General features: G+C 55.6%; 1 protein-coding gene across 1 annotated transcript; it reads left to right on the top strand.

Annotated features, from left to right (window-relative positions):
* The first annotated feature begins 8,250 nt into the window (after positions 1-8,250).
* SP6 (Sp6 transcription factor) lies at positions 8,251-9,354 on the top strand. The gene has a single exon (XM_030541635.1). It carries the CDS (start codon positions 8,251-8,253, stop codon positions 9,352-9,354), a length of 1,104 nt encoding a protein of 367 aa, XP_030397495.1.
* Positions 9,355-19,464: the final 10,110 nt, after the last annotated feature.

The following is a 19,464-nucleotide window of genomic DNA, read 5'->3' as shown; positions in this document are numbered from 1 at the left end:
TCTATCCCCATACACACGCCAATATCGATCTAATCTTGTCTATCTATCTATCCCCATACACACCCCACTATCTATCTATCCCCATACACACCCCACTATCTATCTATCCTTTACTCTGATCCCTCTTCTTTGCATCCACCCATCCATCTATCTATCCATCCCCATGACCCACATCTACTCATCCCCCATCCCTTCTGTCTCTCTCTTTTTACAGCACCCAAAGGTGTGCTGAGCTGGCTGCAGTGCCAACAGAAGGGCTGGGTCCCTGCTAGGAAGCCTCAGCTGTTTACAGCTACACAGAGGCGAGAGACCGGCCCAGGCAGCCGGTGGCCACCCCTCCAGAGGTGCTAATGATCACACTTCACTCTAGTTACGTTCCCAAGCGCCCAGGAGCCGGCGGGTTCCGGTGTGTCCGGCCGGGGTGTGTGGGCCAAGCACGTGTCCATCGCCCTGCCCGCGATCGGGCCCGTGGAGCTGGAGCCGGTCTCCCCCCGCTAACCACCCCCCGTGTGGGCTCCGCGGCCGTCCGGGGCCGGGAGTCAGCGGCGCTGGCCCTGCCTGGAAGGGTTAAAAGCAGCTGGGGCAGGTAGGGGGGCGGAGCTGGGCTAGGAGAGAAGCGGAGCGCGGCCGAGAGTCGGGGCGGGATCGCTCTGCTCACCTGGGCTCGCTCGCTCCGCACTGGCTGCGGGGACCGGCTCTGGCCAGCGGCCGAGGGGCTCTGCCCGTGGGGCGGGCGGGGAGGCGGACCGGGCGCCCCGGCGAGGACGGCTCCGCGGGGAGATCGCGGCACCCCCGGGCCCCGCTGAATCCGCAGGTAGCTGAACTCCGTGGGGCTGCCCCGGGGCGCGCCCCCCGCGGAGGCTAAGGCGGGAGTGGGGGCGGCTGTCCGCGGCGCCGGCGCTTGGGGGGCAGCGGGTTGTGTCCAGGGGCGTTCCGCGCCCCTGGGAGCCAGGCAGGGAGGGGCCTCGGGACCGGGTCCTCCCTTCTCCCGTCGTGGGGCACCTGCTGCTGAAGCCCCGGGAGTTCCTGCGGCCGCGATCGCTGCTGTGTGGGGGGAGAAGGGCCGCGGTTCCCCAGGTAGGTTCCCCCCCCGCCACGACGGTAGCTGCGCCAGGGCAGCCCCCCAATGCACAGGGGGCCGGGGTGCAAAGTGGGATATGATCAGGGTGCCCTACGGAGGGGGCTGGGCTGGTATTAATTCAGTCCAGCCTCTGGTCTGAACTGGTAGGATTGGGCCCAATCCTGCCCCTGTCCCCCGCCACCAAGGTTGTGGTTGATTGGACCCCTGGCCAGGATCGATTGAAGGGGAGATGATCTTGGCTTCCTGCCACCTCCCTCTTCAATGCCGGCCACTAGCAGCTGCTTGTTGGTTTCTGCTCAGTGCCTCAGTTTCCCCACTTGTAAAATGGTGCTGGTGCATCTTAGACTTTCCTCGGGGGGTACAGGGAAAGGGGCTTGAGGGATTTATTAGTGGAGCTGCTGAGGCATTTATCAACACATTTATTTATTTTTGCTGGAAAATGTGAAAACCAAAAGTGCTCACAGGAGCTGCTGGCCGGTTTTCCTGTATTGAGCAGCAAAGAATCCTGTGGCACCTTATAGACTAACAGACGTTTTGGAGCATGAGCTTTCGTGGGTGAATACCCACTTCGTGGAATGCATGTAGTGGCTACATGGATTTCCTGTATTGAAAACATGTTTGGATTTCTATTTTTGGGAAACGTTGCTGTTTTCTGAATGAAACAGTTCCTGGTTTTGGTTCAAAGAGCGAGTTTTATTTCAAAGATGTCGCTTGTGTTCACAAAAATTGTCACGATTCCAACTTTTTGTCCTGACTGGGGATGGGAAAATGTTTCAGAGACCATGTGTTAGTGACATGGCCAGGAGCGGCTGCAGTGGGTGGGGCCTCTGCTTTGTTAACCAAGTGTAGAACTGGAAGAAGGATCTGATTCCCTGCTGGTGTCAATCCGGAATGACTCCTGGGAAATCAGGGGGATGATTCTGCACCTGTGCGTGCCTCACTGACGTGACAAATTGGCCCCAGGTCTAGACTGATGTTGACATCCCCACTGGAGCCTAGAGAGAGCTGGGATAGGAAGAGGCAAAGCAAGGACTTATGCCTGCCCTGGCTCCTTAGCAGGGGAATTAGACAGATCCCTATGTCACCCAAACCTTGTACGCTGAAACTGGCCCCGCAGAGTCCTAGCTTGGCCCTAAGAGGAATTGGGCCCTTTCAGGGCACCGTTGCTTCTTAAGCAGTTTTACCATGTAGCGCAGCCTGGCTTTGATGGCTCCTGTGCTCAGTTCTTCCCCTAGACACTGCTACCCTTTGGAGTCAACCCGAGTCCTGTGCTGGCAGGGCTGGGCCTGCTGGTGATAGCTCTGGATCCCGGCAGGAGCCATCCCCAGGGATCCAGCTTCCTACTAATGGAGTCTGTGTGTGTGTTTGCAATTAACCTGGGGCTGGGGAGTGTAGGAGCCTGTCTGAGTTCTGCAGGAAAGGGCTATTGAATTGCACGTTTTACCAGTGAGCGAGGCCGGGGTGGGTCCTGCAGGGCTGGGCGCTGAGATCTCCTAGGGGCTGCTTGGCCAAATCTGTTTATGCCACGCAGGAAGGGAGGGAGCTGGGCACCTGTTCACAGATGCAGCCTGGCCCATGATTCCATACGGAGAGGGGACCACATCCGTTCCTGCCCCCGGCTGCTGGCCAGAGGGCTGCCATGTTTGCAGGCCTTATCCTGAGATACACCACATGCCCTCAAGTGGTCACTGATGTCAGAGAGACCTGAGGGCCCTTAGCACCCCTCAGGCTCAGGGCAACTCAGTGGTTAAAGAGGGCTCTGCTGTTCTGTGCCGGGGGGGGGGGGGAATCTTCTTTCTCTCCTGATTTTTTCCCCCCACCACAGTGTTAACCCTTTACGCACCTCTCTCCATCAGCAGCTGGACCTGCTCAGTTCTGGGGAAGCCAGCCCAGATCGTATCAGCACCCTGGGCACCTTCCCAGTTGGCTACTTGGTTAGTTCCCTTCCCTGCTTTGCTTTTCCTAGGCACTGTTGCCCCCTTATCCCTGGTGGTGGAAGATCCATGAAGCCTTTGTCCAGAAGGTCAGCTTCACCCAAGCAAGCTAAACCCTGCCCTGTAGGGCCCTGTCTGGCCTGAACCATGATGACGGCAGCTTCTGGACCTGGCTGTAGCTAGCATGGTTGTAGTGCAGTTTCCCAGTCCGTGCTGGATTGCAAGGGTAGGGTGGGAAATGTTACTCTTTAAGCCACCCTGCTAGCTAAAATCATGCACTGGGCTCCACCCTCTCATGGGGTTGTGATTTTTGTTGGATGTGGACAGAATTCACCCTATGCTGCAAATGAGTTTCAAACCAGAACCCTAGCATGGTCAGCGTCATGGAGCCAAAGATGGGGCTGGAGCAATGCCACCTGGGAGGGAATTCCACTCCCAGCTCCACCTCCCCACCGAAATGTGGGGGAAAGAGTGTTCTTCTGGTTAAGGCTTATGGAGAATTGAACTCGGCTCTGAGCCCCACAGTTTCTGAGTGGGCAGAGAACTGGAATTGGTGTCCTGAGTCCAAATATACCAGGAACCTGTTTGCTCAATCAGGCACCATCAGTGTGAACTCTAGTCAGTTTCTGATGCTGAAACAAACATAACTTCAGGCCTGGGGCCTGTCCCCATCTCCCTGCCTGTACAATAATTGTTCTCCCTCCCCTCCACTCCTGTTGGGATGAGAGACCCACACAAACTCAGAGGGGAAATTGACTAGCCGGGGGGAGCCGTGAAACTGACTTGAGACACAGTTAAAGAGGCTGTAAATAAACAAGGGGGAAAAAAAGCAGAGAAATGTATTTTCTCCTCTGATCTTTGTCACCTCCACCTGCTCAGATGGCCTTGAGTGTCCCCCACCAGGCAGTGAGTGCTATAAATCCTTCTCTGTGCCAATCCCCAGACACCATCCAACTGTTTCAACCCTCCAGCTGGAGAGGCCTGCCTGTCTAGCTTCTAACTCAAGAGATCACTGGTTCAATCCCTAGTGTTTTGGCCAACACGGCAACTGTCACATAAGCATGCCCCCACCCCCCCTCCCAGGTGTTACTTATAACAATGGCGGGTAAAAGCTTTCTGACAGGGTGTGATTTTTTTTGTTCTGTTTTTTAATTGAGGTTGGGTGTCCCCTTTAACGCTGCTGCAGGTCCTTCAGTGAGAGGATCTGTGGGGGACAACGCATGAAAAAGGGGACAGAAAACTCCCGTCAGCTACCCTGGTGATATGGGGGGAAGTTCAGGATGCTGCTGGTAGCGACCATTTCTGGAGCAGCATCGTTCTTGATTTCTATACATCTGGGGCTGGCATAAGCATCCTCTTTCCAGGACACCTCTTGGTGTGTCTGTGGATTTTTATCCCTGTTTTCCTGCTGTCAGGGCTGTCTTTGCCCTATTCCCGTACTTCCACCCACACCTCTCCGTGTCGTCATACATGCGGATTTGCACATATTTGTCCATAGCAATGCAGGGCAGGGTAGGGGGAAGTGGGGAGAGCTGTGTGTTACCCCAACAAGGGGGAGAGAGTAAGGGGAATGAAGCTTTCGGTTTTCCTTGGTTCTGTCCAAATGGAGTCAGGATTTTCCAGCATCCCCTGGCCTGAGGGTGAGGATTCTCCTGTGCAGTGCTGGGCTGTCTGGATTGGGTCTCCAGCGAATGGTCATTAGCAGGAAGATGAGGAAGGTTATGGGAGCCTGGGAGAGTGCGTGTTGGGAGGATGTATGTAGAGCTGCCAAGTGGGGGAGCAAGATGGGGTACAGGGTACCAAGGCCGAGCAAGACTCCTGGGGGCAGGAGACAATTGGAGCAGAGCGAGGGCTGCGCCCCAGGGAGGAGACTGGGTACTGCTCCTGATGGAAACTTGAGGGCGGGTGCTAGTCCTGGCAGGTGGATTTCGACATTGGGTGGGGCGCCTCGCCCCAATGGGGCTTCCACAGCTCAGCAGAGTGAGTCACCGGCTGGGATCCTGAGAAACAAACGGGGATCCTGTGGGACCCAACACAGGCCCTGAACCCTGATCTCAGTTGCTGTGGAGCAGGGCAGGGCTGGCTGGCGACTCCTGCCCTGGAACAGACAGACGGGCCCTGAGTGAGCTGCTGACATGGTTACCGGGAGAACAGGACTCCTGCCTCCATATCATCTGGGCAGTGCGAGCTGTAGGCTCTGTGTCCCAGCTGCCTGGGAATGCTGCTTTGTGGCGTTGGCTGCCCTGCAGCAGCGAATGGTGCTGTGTTTAGCATCCCTAGGCTCTGCAGCTGCGGCCCCTGGGCACTGGCTGCCGTTTAACAACCATCTTGATTCCCAGTTGAAATTTATCAGAGTCTGGAAAGTCACGGCACTGGCTCCCCAAAAATCTGCTCATGGGGTGTTAAACTGACCCCTTAACTCCCTTGTGCCACCGTCAGTCGCCCAGACTCCTGCTTGTTACCCTGGCACTGCTGCCCAGACGGACCAGAGGCTGCCTTCTGCATCACTGTTGCAGCCCCCAGTCTGCTAGTGCAGCCGGGAAGGGAGAGGGAACTCGGGGTTGTTGAGTGAGGGGAACGGAGTTTAGTGGTTTGGGGATGGTGACCAGCAGTGGCCTCCAGTGAAGTGGTCTAAACCGCTGCACAGATCTCTCCTGACTGGCGGTCGGATGGCCCACACCCACTGCTGTTGAGCGCTGAAGGACAACTGGTGCCAGAGCAAAGGCCACCAGCCTGCCTCGTGAGAGGATGGGTGGCCCAATGGTTAGGGCATTGGCCTGGGGATTGGGAGACCCTGGTTCATGTCTGCTCTGCGGCAGGCTTCCTATGCAGGCAAGTCACGAAATCTCTCTGTGCCTCAATTGCCCCTCGCAGGGGTGTTATCGGGATAAATGTGTAGGACACTGAAATGCTCAGGTAATACAGGGGCCAGATAAGTATGCAAGATAGAGAGCTGAGGCCCTGTGAAATGCCCATGGGCTTGGCGTGAATGCGGCATCAATATCGCTACCCTGCCGTCAGGCAGCATGAGATGAAATCGGGTGCTGTGGGGTTAGTGCTGGAAAGCAGCTGAGCTCCAGGTGGGACCAACCCAGTGGAACTGTCCCCTGGAAGGAGCTGGTGTCCGTCCGTCCCTCCCTCCTGGGGATCAGCTGTACACAAGGGAAGGAGAGGAGGCTGTGCCCCAAGATTAAAGTATATTCTGCAGCAAAGGGTAACGTAAATTCTGGTGGCCTCCTTGTGAGAGATGCAGTGCAGTGATGTTCTGTTCTGTGGGACGGCTGAGCTCCTTTCTACATCTACTGCTGACCCCGGCATCATCCCCGTCCCCTGAGGACTTCCCTGTTGTCCCTTTGCGGCAGATCGCAACCCGTCAGCTGGGGCAGCGCTCAGACGCTTCCTAAGACAGAGCCAGGACCACTGGAGCTGAGAAGCCTCATGGCGGTATTGGGCCTATGGCGCATGACTGAGCAATTCTGATTCCATCCAGTAGGGGGACACAAGCTAGTGATTGTTTAAACTTCAATCACGGACTCAGCCCTGCCCCATAAGAGGGTGTGGGGCCTTTGTCTGCCTGGGGAGACCCCAGCTCTAGCCCTGAAATGCAAGCGCCAGCCAGCCAGGCACCATCGCTCAGGATACTAGTCACAAGGGGCAGTGAGGAAGGCTTTTCCTTGTGCACGGTGCTGCGTGACTAGCCAGCTGCCTTATGGAGGGAAGGATGGGGGCAAGGTTTGGCTTGCTTTAGATTGGCCACTGCCCCAGGCAGGATACCTCCATGGGCCAACTCTTAGGGATGGCCCATACCTGACCGACCAGCTCCTGTGTTCTTAGCGCCACTCCCGCAGGGATGGGCCTGACGAGCAGGGCCGCGGGCCTATTCCGGGGCGTTCTATGGAGCCATGCAGAACAAGGCTCTAAATACCCCGCCAGGCCTCCCCACGCCCCTGCCACCCCGGGCCCAGCTCAGAGGTGCTCCAGAGCAAAGCTGGAGCCTCTTCCATCCAGCAGCGCAGACGATCAGTCTGTAATTACTGTAATCCACCTCCCAAAAGCTGCCTATTAGAGGGGCCTGTCTCCGAGTGCCTTTTAGGAACAGAGACTAAACTATACTTAAATCTGCTGCTCCCCCTCCTTTTTTAGGAGCCTCTAAAATACCTTCAGAAACACCCTGGCCATCTGGACAGCGCACAGAGGGGAAGATGCAAAGCTGAGATGCTGTCCAGGGACCATACAGGGCTGGGCAGCTCAGGGGCTCTGCGGACAGAGGGGAGCTGTGAGGGGATGGGGAGCAGCATCAGATCTATCATCCAGGGTGTCTGTTGCTTCAGGATCCTTAGCACCACCTGCCACGCGTCGCAGAGCCAGAGCCCACTGAAGTCAGCCTGAGCGTTTCCACTGACTCCAACCGCCTTTGGATGATGAGTGTGAGGGTGAAAGGCTCATGTTCTGTCCTGTACACCTCGCCTCCCCTGATTCGATGACCCAACTGGACAGCCTTTCAGCTGGAGGGCATCAGCCCTTGGGGGCAGGGTTGGGGGCAAAGGATGGTGGCCTAATTGCTAGAGCACTGGATGGAGACTCAGGAGATCTGGGTTCTATTCCTAGTTCTGCCACTGACCTTCAATAAGTCACTACTCTTCTCTATGCCTCAGTTTCCCCATCTGTAAAATGGGGATAATGATACAGCCCTTTGAGAGCTACTGATTGAAAAGCTCTCTAGACAATCTCCTTGGGATAAGAACCATCTTTTATGGTCTGTGTTTGTACAGCGCCTAGCGCCACACGGTCTGGATCCCAGACCAGTGCTCCTAGGGGGCTACGGAAATACAAATAATATGAAAAACCAAGGTCTTGTTGTTGTCCTGGTGTCCTCTGTCCGGTTGCTGGGTGGTTGGTGGCACAGCCATGTGAGAAAGGAGTAGTCCCTGGGCCACATTCATCCACCGAAATCAGTGGGGTTACTCCTGGGATGCATTTGGCATCCTGTGCCGAGCTCGGTGCTGAGAGGGGCTCAGCAGGATCCCAGCCCCCAGTGAAACAAATGACCTGGCCCAGACCCATCTCTGGCTCCATGGTTGAAGGGCAAACTCGGGCCAGTTCCCAGGGAAGGCAGTACAGGGTTAAGTGCATGGGAGGGGAATGAGCATGACTCCCGACTCAGACCCCTTCCTCTCCCTCTCTCTCTCCTGCTCCAGGTCTGCCGGAGCTGCGGCCCCGCTCTGGAGTACGGCAATGCTCACGGCTGTCTGCGGGTCTCTTGCCAATCAGCGCTCAGACACGCCGCGCGCCTCCTCCCCGCGCTTGGACCTGCAGCCCTACCAGCCCCACGCCAGCTCCGAGGCGGGCGGCGACTTCCCTTCCCTTCTCCAGCCCACGGAGCTCCAGCACCTGCCCTTGGCGGGCCCCGGGGTGGATTTCGCGGCTGCTCCTGGCTACGATCTGCATGGCTCTTCAAGGCTAGACCTGGATGGTGACAGCCTGCTGGCCCCCGGCACGTACTCCAAGCTCCTGCAACCGCCTCCCGAAATGGCGCACCCCTATGAGCCCTGGTTCAGGCCCTCGCACCCCAACAACGCCGCCGAGGATGGCGGCGTGAATCCCTGGTGGGACCTCCATGCCGGATCCAGCTGGATGGAGCTGCAGCCGGCTCAGGGCAGCCTGCAAGCCCCTGGCCCCGTGGGCGGACTCCAGCCTGTGCTGGGGGGTTACAGCTCCGCTGAGCACCAGCTCTGTGGCCCGCCGCATCACCTCCTGCCCTCGGCCCAGCACCTGATGGGCCAGGAAGGGCTGAAGCCACTCGACTTGCCTCCAGAGCCGCAGGTTCTCGAGCAGGCTGTGGATGGTACCGCTAGGCCAAAGAGCTCGAGGCGATCGGTGCCCCGGAGTGCCGGGCAGGCAGTGTGCAACTGCCCAAACTGCCAGGAGGCTGAGAGGGTGGGTCCGTGCCCGGACGGGGCCAAGAAGAAGCATCTGCACAACTGCCACATCCCCGGCTGTGGCAAGGCCTACGCCAAGACGTCCCACCTGAAAGCCCATCTCCGGTGGCACAGCGGGGACCGACCCTTCGTCTGCAACTGGCTCTTCTGCGGCAAGCGCTTCACCCGCTCCGACGAGCTGCAGCGGCACCTCCAGACCCACACGGGGACCAAGAAGTTCACCTGCCCCGTGTGCAGCCGGGTCTTCATGAGGAGCGACCACCTCAGCAAGCACATGAAGACGCACGAGGGGGCCAAAGAGGGAGCGGAGGGGGAGGGCAAGAGCGGGGCAGACCCTCCGGGGAAAGGCAAGAGGGAGCCCGAGGCTGCCAGCTCCAGCCCCGCGACCCAGCCCAACTGAGCCTCTCTCCCCTCCGAGATGGCCCCTCCTCTCTCTGGTACTGCAGGATGTATGCTCCCTACCCCGCGCCGGGTCTCCCTTGGCAGGGCCATGCTTTGGGCCATGATCCCTGGGCCGGGGCATACGTGGCTTGTCCTCTGAGCATGAAGCTATTTATTCTGTAGGAGGAAAGGATGTGATCTCGGTGCGTTGGGCACGGGGCCTCTCCTCCCCCAAGGGGCTGGGAGGGTCCGGCCCGAGGGCTGGTCTGCAAACCAGAAGAGGAAGGGCGTTAAGGGCTGGGACCTTTTTTTGAAGGATCTGAGTTGAGGAATTGTGCTGATGGGGTGGGGGTACAGGGCAGGAGGAGGGGTGGCCCCATGCAAAGTGGCGGGGCGGGGCAGGGAGGGATGTCTTCAGTGGAGGCTGGTGTCCCGGGTCCAGATGTTCCCTGCTGAACAGCAAAGTCAGAGTCTGGAGAGCTGTGCTCTGGGCTCAGCTGGCAGAAGAGGCAGGCAAGACACTAGAACTGAGGGTGGTCTTAGGCCACCCTACCACCTCCATCCGCTGCCTTTCCCCTCCCCCACCCCATCACCTCCTCCCCTCCCCCATCCACCGCCTCTCCTCTCCCCACCCCCGGACCATTTTCTTCTCTTCCCCTCCTCAACGCCTCTTCCAGCCCCCCACCCCCACCCCACCCTGCTGCGCACTTCACATTCCACCCTGCAAAATGACCCTCCTGGCCCGATCCCCTTTGCTCCCTGCTGCCCTGCCTGGGAAGCTCCCAGAAGCCGGCTCCTGCCCTGGGGGGGTTTCGCTCACCTGGCTGCTCTTGCTGGGCTGCAGAAGCTTCCCCGCTTGCTCGGGGATCCTCTCGCTTGCCCGCCCACCCCCTGCTTTTTGTTGCTACAACTTCTGGCACGAGGGAGGCTGCTTGGAAAGAACATCAAGGGGGACCCGGAGCAGCCAGGGCCCTTCCCTCTTGGCCGCAGCCGTCCAGACATGTCTGGGGCCAAAAGGGGAGACTATAACAGCGGGTTGGGAAAGGCTCATTTACAAGTAGCTTGTCCCAAAGGGAACCCCCTGGAGAGGGGGAGCGGAAGGGTTCACTGCTCTTCCTCCTTCCTTAGCCCCCCCAGATCCCACCCACCCCCCCGGCAAAGGAACAGACCCCCGCCATTCCCCAGGACGTGTACGAGCTGGGATCAGCCCTTAGAATCCAGCCCCGAAGCTGCCGCGGGGCAGAGAGCCCTCGGTCTCTACTGACCCGGCATGGTTTGGGGCAAAGCTGTCCCTGCCCAGCTACCTGGAGCGGGGGTGGGGGGAAGTTGAGCTGCCCCCACAGAGTGCTGAAGGGAGGTTGAGCGGCCGCCGTGTCGTACACCCAGGCAGCAGGCTCCTGTGGGGGGTCCAGCTGAGCTGCCCAGCTCATGGAGTGTAGGGGACAAGCTGGCCCCAGTTGGAACCCACCAGAGTCAGGGGCATTGACTTGCTTGGTTCTAGGTGTGGGGGCAAATCCCTTCCACCCCCAGAGTAGCTTAGGCAACCTCGGCCTCTCCTCTCTCACCACCTCCCATTCGAAGGCCCTGTGTTTAGCTGTTACAGCCCCGCTCCCAGCTGTCAGTCCCTGCAGCCACTGTTATGATCCGCCAAAGGGAGAGGGGTTCCCACCCCCATCAGCCCAAGCAGGGGGCGGTTCCACAGTGGAGCCCCTGGATGTTCAGGCCCCCATGAGTCTGCCTCAGGCGGTTCCCACGGGGGTCCAGGCTCTGCCATGTGACCTCTGCCCCCTCCTGCTTTTGGCTGCACTGGGAGGACAATCTTCCCTGGGTGGGGTGGGCGAATCCAGTCAAGGCTGATGCCCAGGGATGGGCTAAGCCGCAGAGAAGAGAGCCTTCTCGTGGCGGGAACCCACTTGCCCTACAGGGACTGGGGGGGAGAAACCCCGCAATGAGCCACTTGGGTGTGGGGAGCGTCGCTCTGGGGTGGGGATGCAGGGGGAAGCCTTGGGGAGGGGGCTGCACCGAGGCTGCTGGGCGAGTTGTGCAACGTGCCAGCCTTTGTGCGATTGCCCAACATGTGCAGCTGCTCCTTTCCCACGCCCACCCCTCTCCCGGCCGTCACCCGCTCTCCCCCGGGGGAGGTGAGCGTTGCGTTGGGAAGCCAGTGGAGCCGGCAGCAGCCGGATTCCGATCCTATGGCCCAATCGGGCCAGGCAGGGAGGGAGGAGAGCGTCAAACTACCCTCTCCCTTAGCACCTGGGCTGGGTGGGTCTTGTTTTGCACTGGAAGCTGAATCCAGGCTGCTCTGAGCCTGATCCCAAGCTCTGCACTCCAGCGATATTTATTGAATGCCTAGATTATCATTTGTGCTATGGAAGCTGATGGGTTGGGAAACATCCCTAGAAATTCCACCCTCCCCCTGCCCTGTTGTTCTTTTTTTTGTTTGTTTGTTTTTTTGTTAAACTGCTGATTTTAAACCAGTTTATCCTGAAGGAAACTTTGTATTTTTTTCTCTTGATCCTACCCCCCCCTTTTTTTTTAAATGAAGTAGTTGTTTCATATAATTGTTTTCCGAAATGTCGGCAGAACCCTCGAGCAAGTAAGACTGGCTCTTCGCCAGCGCAAATGTAACTGGGGAGTGGAGGGTTGGGCCTCTGTCGTTAAAGTTGGGATGAGGTTTTAAAACACGGCTGCGGCTACCTCTAGATCCAAAATTCTGGGGGCCGGATCCTCAGCTGGTGTCTTTCGGTTCCCCTCCATTCAGTGCGCTGATTGACACCAGCCAAGAATTCAGCCTGGGGATTTTTCACAGCTGATATCCTGGTTTGGCCCATTATTAAAACATGGGGTAATTTGCCAAATTTAGAGTGGAGTTTGGAGACCAAGAAGCCTCTAACTTCCAGAGCATTAGGAGGTTGGAGGAGGTTCAGACCCACCTCCGAATATGAGCCGAGCTCTTTATCTTAGACTGATTTATTATTATTATTTTTATTTTATTAATATTATTAATAAGGTGAAACCAGGCTTTGCCAATTGGGGAGGATGGAAGCTTAGAAACAAAGCTCGTTTAATGTGCACCTTTGGTGGGGCAGTTGCCCAGTACCGGTCTCAAAAACCAGTTGCTCGTTTCTGGTCCCATCTGGGCTGGGATCAGAACTGTGCTCGCTGCAGCCAGGCTTTGGTAAAGGGTTGAGAAATTCTGAGACACTCGTGGATAGCTGAGGGCAAAGAATCTAAACGTGTTGCAAGTCTGAGTCTTGTTGGAATAACTCGTGTGAGTAAAGGCTGCAGGATTCCTCTGTTCCCTAGCACAGTTTCCTCAAGAACCTTTTCCCTCTCAGCCGTCCGTCCGTGTGATTGGCTTAGTCACATTCCCAGTGCACCCACTGTCTCTTCCAGGGTATAATATTGATTTATTTTCAGATTCTTTTCCATTTGCATTTTTACCTTCTCAGGAAAGTGACGACAAAAACAACTGGGACACCAAACTAATTCAGACCAAATGTCACAATTGTAGAAATCACAATTCATCAGTCACAAATAAAATCCTCCTCTTAATTGACTGATTACCAGACAGAACAGAGAGCGGAAGAGATGGATAGCTGCCTCCCTGTGTGAAAAAACAGAGGCCTGGTTTATCCCTCCATTAACTTCAGGGATACAACTGGCTGCCACTGTATTTAAATGTCTCTCCTTGTAAATTTCAGTGGAGTTTTTTTTAATAACTTCCTAGGTGGAGGAAGAAATTAACAGTTATTTATATTTACCACTGAAAATCCAAAACCACCTTACCTTAACTAGAGTCTATCCCTGTCTGTGCTGTCAACAAGGAGACTGTGCTAGATTCTTGCTAATAACTGGTTGGTTATTTATGCAGCAAAAGCAGTGTGGGTTTAGATCCAGGTTCAGAGTGTCCTACCCCCAGTATCAGGAATTGGAGCTGGGAGAAGTAGAGTTTGCATCAACAATTCTAGTTTTGGTCCATCCAGAGCCCTGCTGAACCCAGAGCCCTGCTGAACTTTGAGCAAGTATGTATGTGGCTCTAAACTTTGCCTCTTTGGTCATGTCTATAAAAGAACATTCAGGAAAGTAGATAATTTGGATTAACTACAGGTGTAAATTTAAAGTGCATTAGTTAAATGGGAATGAAGCTAAATCAAATTACTTCTGAATAAGGCCATCCACACAGAGGTTTAATGCAGTTGAACTAATCCACTTTAAAAATTAATTCAGATTAGTTTTCCTGAATGGCCCAGCGTAGATAGATCCTCAGGCCACTGATTTCCAGTGAAGCTGATGGGAGTTGGGCTGGGTGACCTGACCCCTTTGTTAGCAGTGACCACAGTTTAAACATGCTTATGGCTACAGGTTTCCATCCCAGAGCAGATGTGGGGCATTATTCCCTGGGAGCTCTGAAGCAGAGCTGGTCTGATCTCTCCCTCCTGTGCCCCGTGAACAGGTCCTGAGAACATAAGGGCCTTTGGGTGTTGGGGTGGATTCCTTGGCATCTGGGCTCAGCTCATCACATCTGGCCTGCCCCCTCCATCGATAGTGGGCAAAATCGCTGTTCCCCCTAATAGAATTGCTCCTGCCTGCTTTCTGCTGGCGAAGGCATTGGAGAGGCTGGGGGACAAAACTGCTTTTTGAAGCAGACCTCTGAATTGGTGCCTGGATCCAGAGAGTCATGTACAAGATAGGTCTGTCCCAAGATGGCTGAACACTATGGAAGGGAAACCAGTGGAAGCAGGGGATTTAGGCAGCTTCTCCCCTGCTCGCTGCCTCCTTCCCTGCAGCTAGGATGTCTCAGAACCCAGCCTCCGTCCATCAGGCTTTTGATTTATGGGGCAATGCTGGCTGTAAAACTGGGTGGGGAGAGACTGCTCGCTAGGTCCCTCGCCTGCTGCAGCCAGCCCAGCCTGCTGCATAGTGGGGATTTCAGGAGGGGCTTGCTGGTGCTGTGCTTCAGAATTCACTAGTTCAAGCATCTCCTAGCCCTCCACTCTCTCCCTGGAAGGGGACTGCCCAGATGAGGAACATACAGGCAGGAATACCAAGCCAGCTGGGGCGGTGCCTTGAAACTTGTGCTTCAGGGCATAAGCTGATCCCTAGCTGGATGGTTGTGGGGGAATTTCCCCTCCTCAGAGCAGAGTATCACATCGGTAGATACAGCACAGGAGCATCTAATGTCAGACACAGCTGGAGGTGGGGTAGCTGAACCATTGGGGGAAGGATGCTGGGTTGATGAGTGTGTTGGTTTGATCCAGGAGATACCGGGCTACAGAGACGAATTGGCTTGATTCAGGGAGTGGGGAGACCCAGCTAGATGGGCCACTGGCTGGATCTGAAGTGGCAGTGAGGTGGGGCTACCGTATTGCAGGGGTAGTCAATAGGTGGACTGCAGGCCAAAACCTTAATGCTGTCCAGATGCTTTTTGAATGGACCTCTTTTATTTACTTATCATCACTGTTGTTTTTTCTTCTCTGGAGTCCGGACCTTAACTAGACCTTGACGAAAAAGAATTGCCTACTCCTGTCTAATTTGCTGGGTCCATCAGCGAGGCAGGGAGACTAGGCTAGATGGGCTAATGGAGTTGGCTAGGAGATCTGGTATCCCTGCCACACCAGAATAGATGGACTATTGACTAGATTTGATGGGGTCAAAAGATATTGTTCCATTGGTCTGATCGGGGAGGTGGAGACCCTGGGCTAGATGGGCCATTGGCCAGATCCAGTGTGAGAGGAGACAAGACACCAGACCAACCGGCTCTTTGGTTTGTTCCCATGTGGCCGTCCGCACGTAGGATACAAGGATGGAATTGGCAATGAGTGACACTCTGCTGCCTTGTACCTGCTCCTGGGAGGTGGCAGGAAGGTTTTGTTGGCTTCCAATGCCTGATGTGGGGCATGGGAGACAGGAGAGGCTGGTGCCCAGTCACCCGTGGTCAGTTTGGCTAGGGGAGAAGTTGGCTGCTCGTGACCCTGGGTGCTGGGCTGCTTTCCTGTTTCCCAAGCTGTTACCGTAGGAGCCCCACAGATCCATGTAGGATCCTTTGCTGCTATGAAGAGACCTGGGGTGATGGTTTGTGGGTTTGTGTTTTGTACCATAATAAAATTGTGTGTTTTCCACATGCTGAGCTGTGGTCTCTATCTCTGCTGAATTCGAGATGCCCACCGTGTCCAGCTTAAAGCGATGCAACAAAGAGGGGGCTCTGAGCACTCGAATACCACCCACCCCCCAAGTAACTATTCTGATCCTCCTCTCATTGTATTTTTAGGCCATGAGCCATGTGGGTTTGTCCTCTCCCCCTCCCCCAAGGAACATCACTGACTTTGGTGGGCCTTCCCGTGTGAATCTGCAAAAATACAGTGATGATGCCAACCGACTCCAGGATGGGGGGAAAAGGGGACCCCTTCTATTGCATATCCTTTGGTGGTCCTGTCAGAGAAGCAGGACTGGGGCCACTAAGCAAGGGGGTCTTCTCCAAGTGCCCCCGCTGTCTCCGGTGCTGTCCACACCCAGCAGTAGCCACAGGCTGCCCCGGCCTCGCCCATCATCCCCTTTCAAGAAGGGACATGTCGGATGAGCACTCAGCCTTTTCCCATGGCTATCCCACACAGTTTGTCATCCGGCAGTGGTAGGAGGGATTGCTCACCATTGCTAAACAAGTCTGGTTTCATAGCTCGGGACGAGCATGATGAAATGGGACGCTTCCCATCCAAATGTCAGCCACTGAAATACTCCTTCGCTGCCCTCAGCCAAGCCTGGCAAATTGACTCAAGCCCTGCTTCCCCACAAGCTGATTGAGCCGGAGCCCCTCAAAGCCATGCAGATCAGCTTCCAGGCCTTACGGCCACTTCTCTGACATTATTATCCATGTTACCTTAGCATCCTCAGGCACTAACCAAAATTGGGATCCCACTGCGCTGTGTCATGTGCAGTCACATTGACGCAGTCTCCGCCCTAGAGAGCAGGCAGAGGAAGGGTGGGGGAAACTGAGGCACAGAGGAAGGGACTTGCCCAAGGTCACACAGCAGTCAGTGGCAGAGCTGGGAACAGAGCCCAGGGCTCCTAAAGCCTAGTTCTGTGCCCTATCCCCCTTACACCTCACTGTGGCAGAGAGCAACCTGGTCAGTTTGCCTTTGCTGTTTCCTAAAACCATATAAAAAAACCACCTACCACCTAGGTTTTAGTCCTAGCCTATGTTAAGAGACTCACATTCAGAGACATCCAAGAGGTGCCGGTCAACCCTGTGGCCACTTCTTGGCATGTTATATCCCTGGCCCCTTCCCTTCCTGTTTCTGCCTCCTTCAGACAGTAAACTCAGAGACTGTTTTTTCCTATATATTTGTACAGCACTGCACACAATAGGACCCCAGTCATCTCAGTAATTGTATTACAGTAACGCTTAGTGGCCCCAACTGAGCGCAAGGCCCCATGGTGCTAGGTGCTGTACAAACACATAGGAGAGACAGTTCTTGCACCAAAAAGTTTACAGTCCACAGAGACAAGAAATGAGAAGCCTTAGCCCCACTTCACAGATGGGAAACAGAGGCTCAGAGTGAATAAGGCCCAAATCCTCAAAGGTATTGAAGATCCTAACATAACTTTGAGGAGAGCAGCTGGGCCATTCTGTGTCAGAGCCCAGTCCTGAACTGAGGTCTCCTGAGTCACAGTGCAGTGCTGTAGCCCTAAATGACCCTTTCTCTCAATAATCTGGATTGGAGCCTCCTATCAATGATAATCATCGTGTCTCTAGAATAAGTCAGCCCCGCAATGTTCAGTTTGACAGCCACATAAAGTCTCTTTATTGATCAGTCCCATTTTTGGCACCCTCACACTGAGTCAATTTTGTGCATGGGCTGGCAAATTTCAGTGCTGTTTTTGCCAGCCTGGAATAAATATTATTCCTGCTGAGCCCTAGTAACAATCTTGCTATTCATCTGGAAGGATCTCAATGTGCTTTAGACAGAGGGCTCACTTTACCCGCCACTGAAAATGCAACTGCTTCTGGGGTGGAATGCTGCAGCTGGTTTAACAGCTCACAACACCACCATACTGCAATAACCAATTGAAATAGCAGGGGAGAATTTAAGGGGGTAGAATGTAATTACCCTGCGTATAATTTGGCCAGGACAATGGGGTTACAACACACCACCTCCTGTAAAAATGACAACGATTGGTGAAGACCTTTGCTTTACGTCTGCTCCAAGAGACACAATTCCATTCGCAGTCAGAGACAGGAACTATTGTACAATGTAATTTTGGAAGCATTTTCCCCCCTCCTAGCCGAAGATTTCCAAATGTGAGCGGGGAGGAGGAAGGGGGCGTCCGTGCTTGGAACGGCCTGTCTGGGTACGGCTCAGGCATTTCTTCTCTAGATCCCACTTTCTACTGCTGGTGCCTGCTTCCCCTCAACTCTTCAAATGGGGCCTTTGGCCAGGCCACACCAACCCCAGCAGCCACAGCCCAGCCAAAGTCTGGGTGACTCCTAGAGTGTCCCTAGTCCCCTAAGATTGGGGAGAGGGGTAGTAGGCAGCTGGTCACCCCACCACCCCCAGATGCCCTTTGACCTGGCAGGTCATGGACCCCCACAGGGCAAATCTGGCTGACTCCTACATCTATCTGTCCCTTGCAACATTAAAGATGCTTGGATGAGTCAAGCCTGATCAACGTGTTGTGACCTTCAGAGAGTGGGCTGGTGGGAGTCTGAACTGTAGGTTGCAGCTAGGGTGACCAGATGTCCTGATTTTATAGGGATAGTCCTGATTTTGGGGTCTTTTTCTTATACAGGCTCCTATGACCCCCCACCCCATCCTGATTTTTCACACTTTCTGGCTGGTCACCCTAATTGCAGCCCCCTTCCCCTCATTACTCACAGGATGGGCCTAGAGGAGGCCTGACCAGAGATTGCGCCCACTCTCCCCACACACCCCCCCAACACCCCTTCCCCAAGGCAGAACCACTCCGGGATCCCCCAGCTGGGCTCTGCATGGGGCTAGGCCTGCTGCATTGACCTCAAGGGGGGCCAGCAATCAGGGAACCTGGCTGGCATTTCTGGCCTACGACGCGGAGTTGATGCCGGAGGGAACCTGAGCCTGGCAGAACCGGTCCGCGAGCAGGGGACCCTGGGATGAAGCAACAGGAGCCAGTACAGGGAGTCGGCCAGGGAGCGAATGACTCCAACTCGCCGGGGAGTGTCTCTCTCCTCCTCACCCTCTTGTTTGTAGTCCTCTGGCCACTTTCCCCGCGTTTCCCTGGGCCCAGTTCATGCCTGCCATAGGAGGACACCCTTCCCATCCGATCGCCAAGTGGCCCCGGGAGGGATTTCACCCAGGGTGCGAGTTACAAAGCAGGTCTCAGCCGGCTAGGAAGCAGGTGTGACTTGCTTGCACTGATCTGGGGTGTGCACGACACGTGCGACCGATCCCAGAGAGGTGTGCAGGGGAGCGGAAGGGGTGAGACAGGAAAAGCAAATGGCACAAGGGAGTAGGAGAAAGCAGGTCTCTCCAGCAACTGCCCTGACCTCACAGAGGCAAAAGGAGGAGAGCTGGGTGGCAAATGGATTAAAGCGAAGAGAGCCCATCCTGTTCCATGAGGGAGGGTGTTAGCTAGGGGGCCTCATTCATTCCTAGAAGGGGGTATAAGCTAGGAGAACCCCCGTTCGGTCCGTGGGGGGGGGAGGGTGTTAGGCAGGGGGTCCCATTCATTCCTAGAAGGGGGTATTAGCTAGGGGACCCCTATTCAGTCCATGGGGGACCCCATACATTCCTAAAAGGGAGTATTCACTTGGAAACCCTCATTTAGTCCACAGGGGGTGTTAGCTAGGGGGCCCCCCATTCATTCCTAGAAGGGGTATTAGCTAGGGGACCCCTATTTAGTCCATAGGGGACCCCATTCATTCCTAGAAGGGGTATTAGCTAGGGGAACCCCCGTTTGGTCCATGGGAGGTGTTAGCCAGGGGATCCCACTCATTCCCTAGGGGGCTCTGTTAGGGGAATCCCAGCCAGTCCATAGCCTCCGGAGCCAGGAGGAGCAGGGCGCAAGGGCGCCTCCTAGCGGTGCGGTTAGCTCCGGGCCGGGCCGGGCCGGCCAGCCCGGGGTGACTCCTGGTCTGTCCCTGGTTCAAATC

Source organism: Gopherus evgoodei, chromosome 23, assembly GCF_007399415.2.
Source record: "Gopherus evgoodei ecotype Sinaloan lineage chromosome 23, rGopEvg1_v1.p, whole genome shotgun sequence".
In the NCBI taxonomy this organism is placed as follows: domain Eukaryota; kingdom Metazoa; phylum Chordata; order Testudines; family Testudinidae; genus Gopherus; species Gopherus evgoodei.
The sequence above is the reverse complement of the archived record's forward strand: the minus strand, read 5'-3'. Positions and strand labels throughout refer to the sequence as shown.

Coding starts and splice junctions, on each gene's coding strand:
- SP6 (XM_030541635.1), top strand. CDS start 8,251: ATGCTCACGGCTGTCTGCGGGTCTCTTGCCAATCAGCGCTCAGACACG.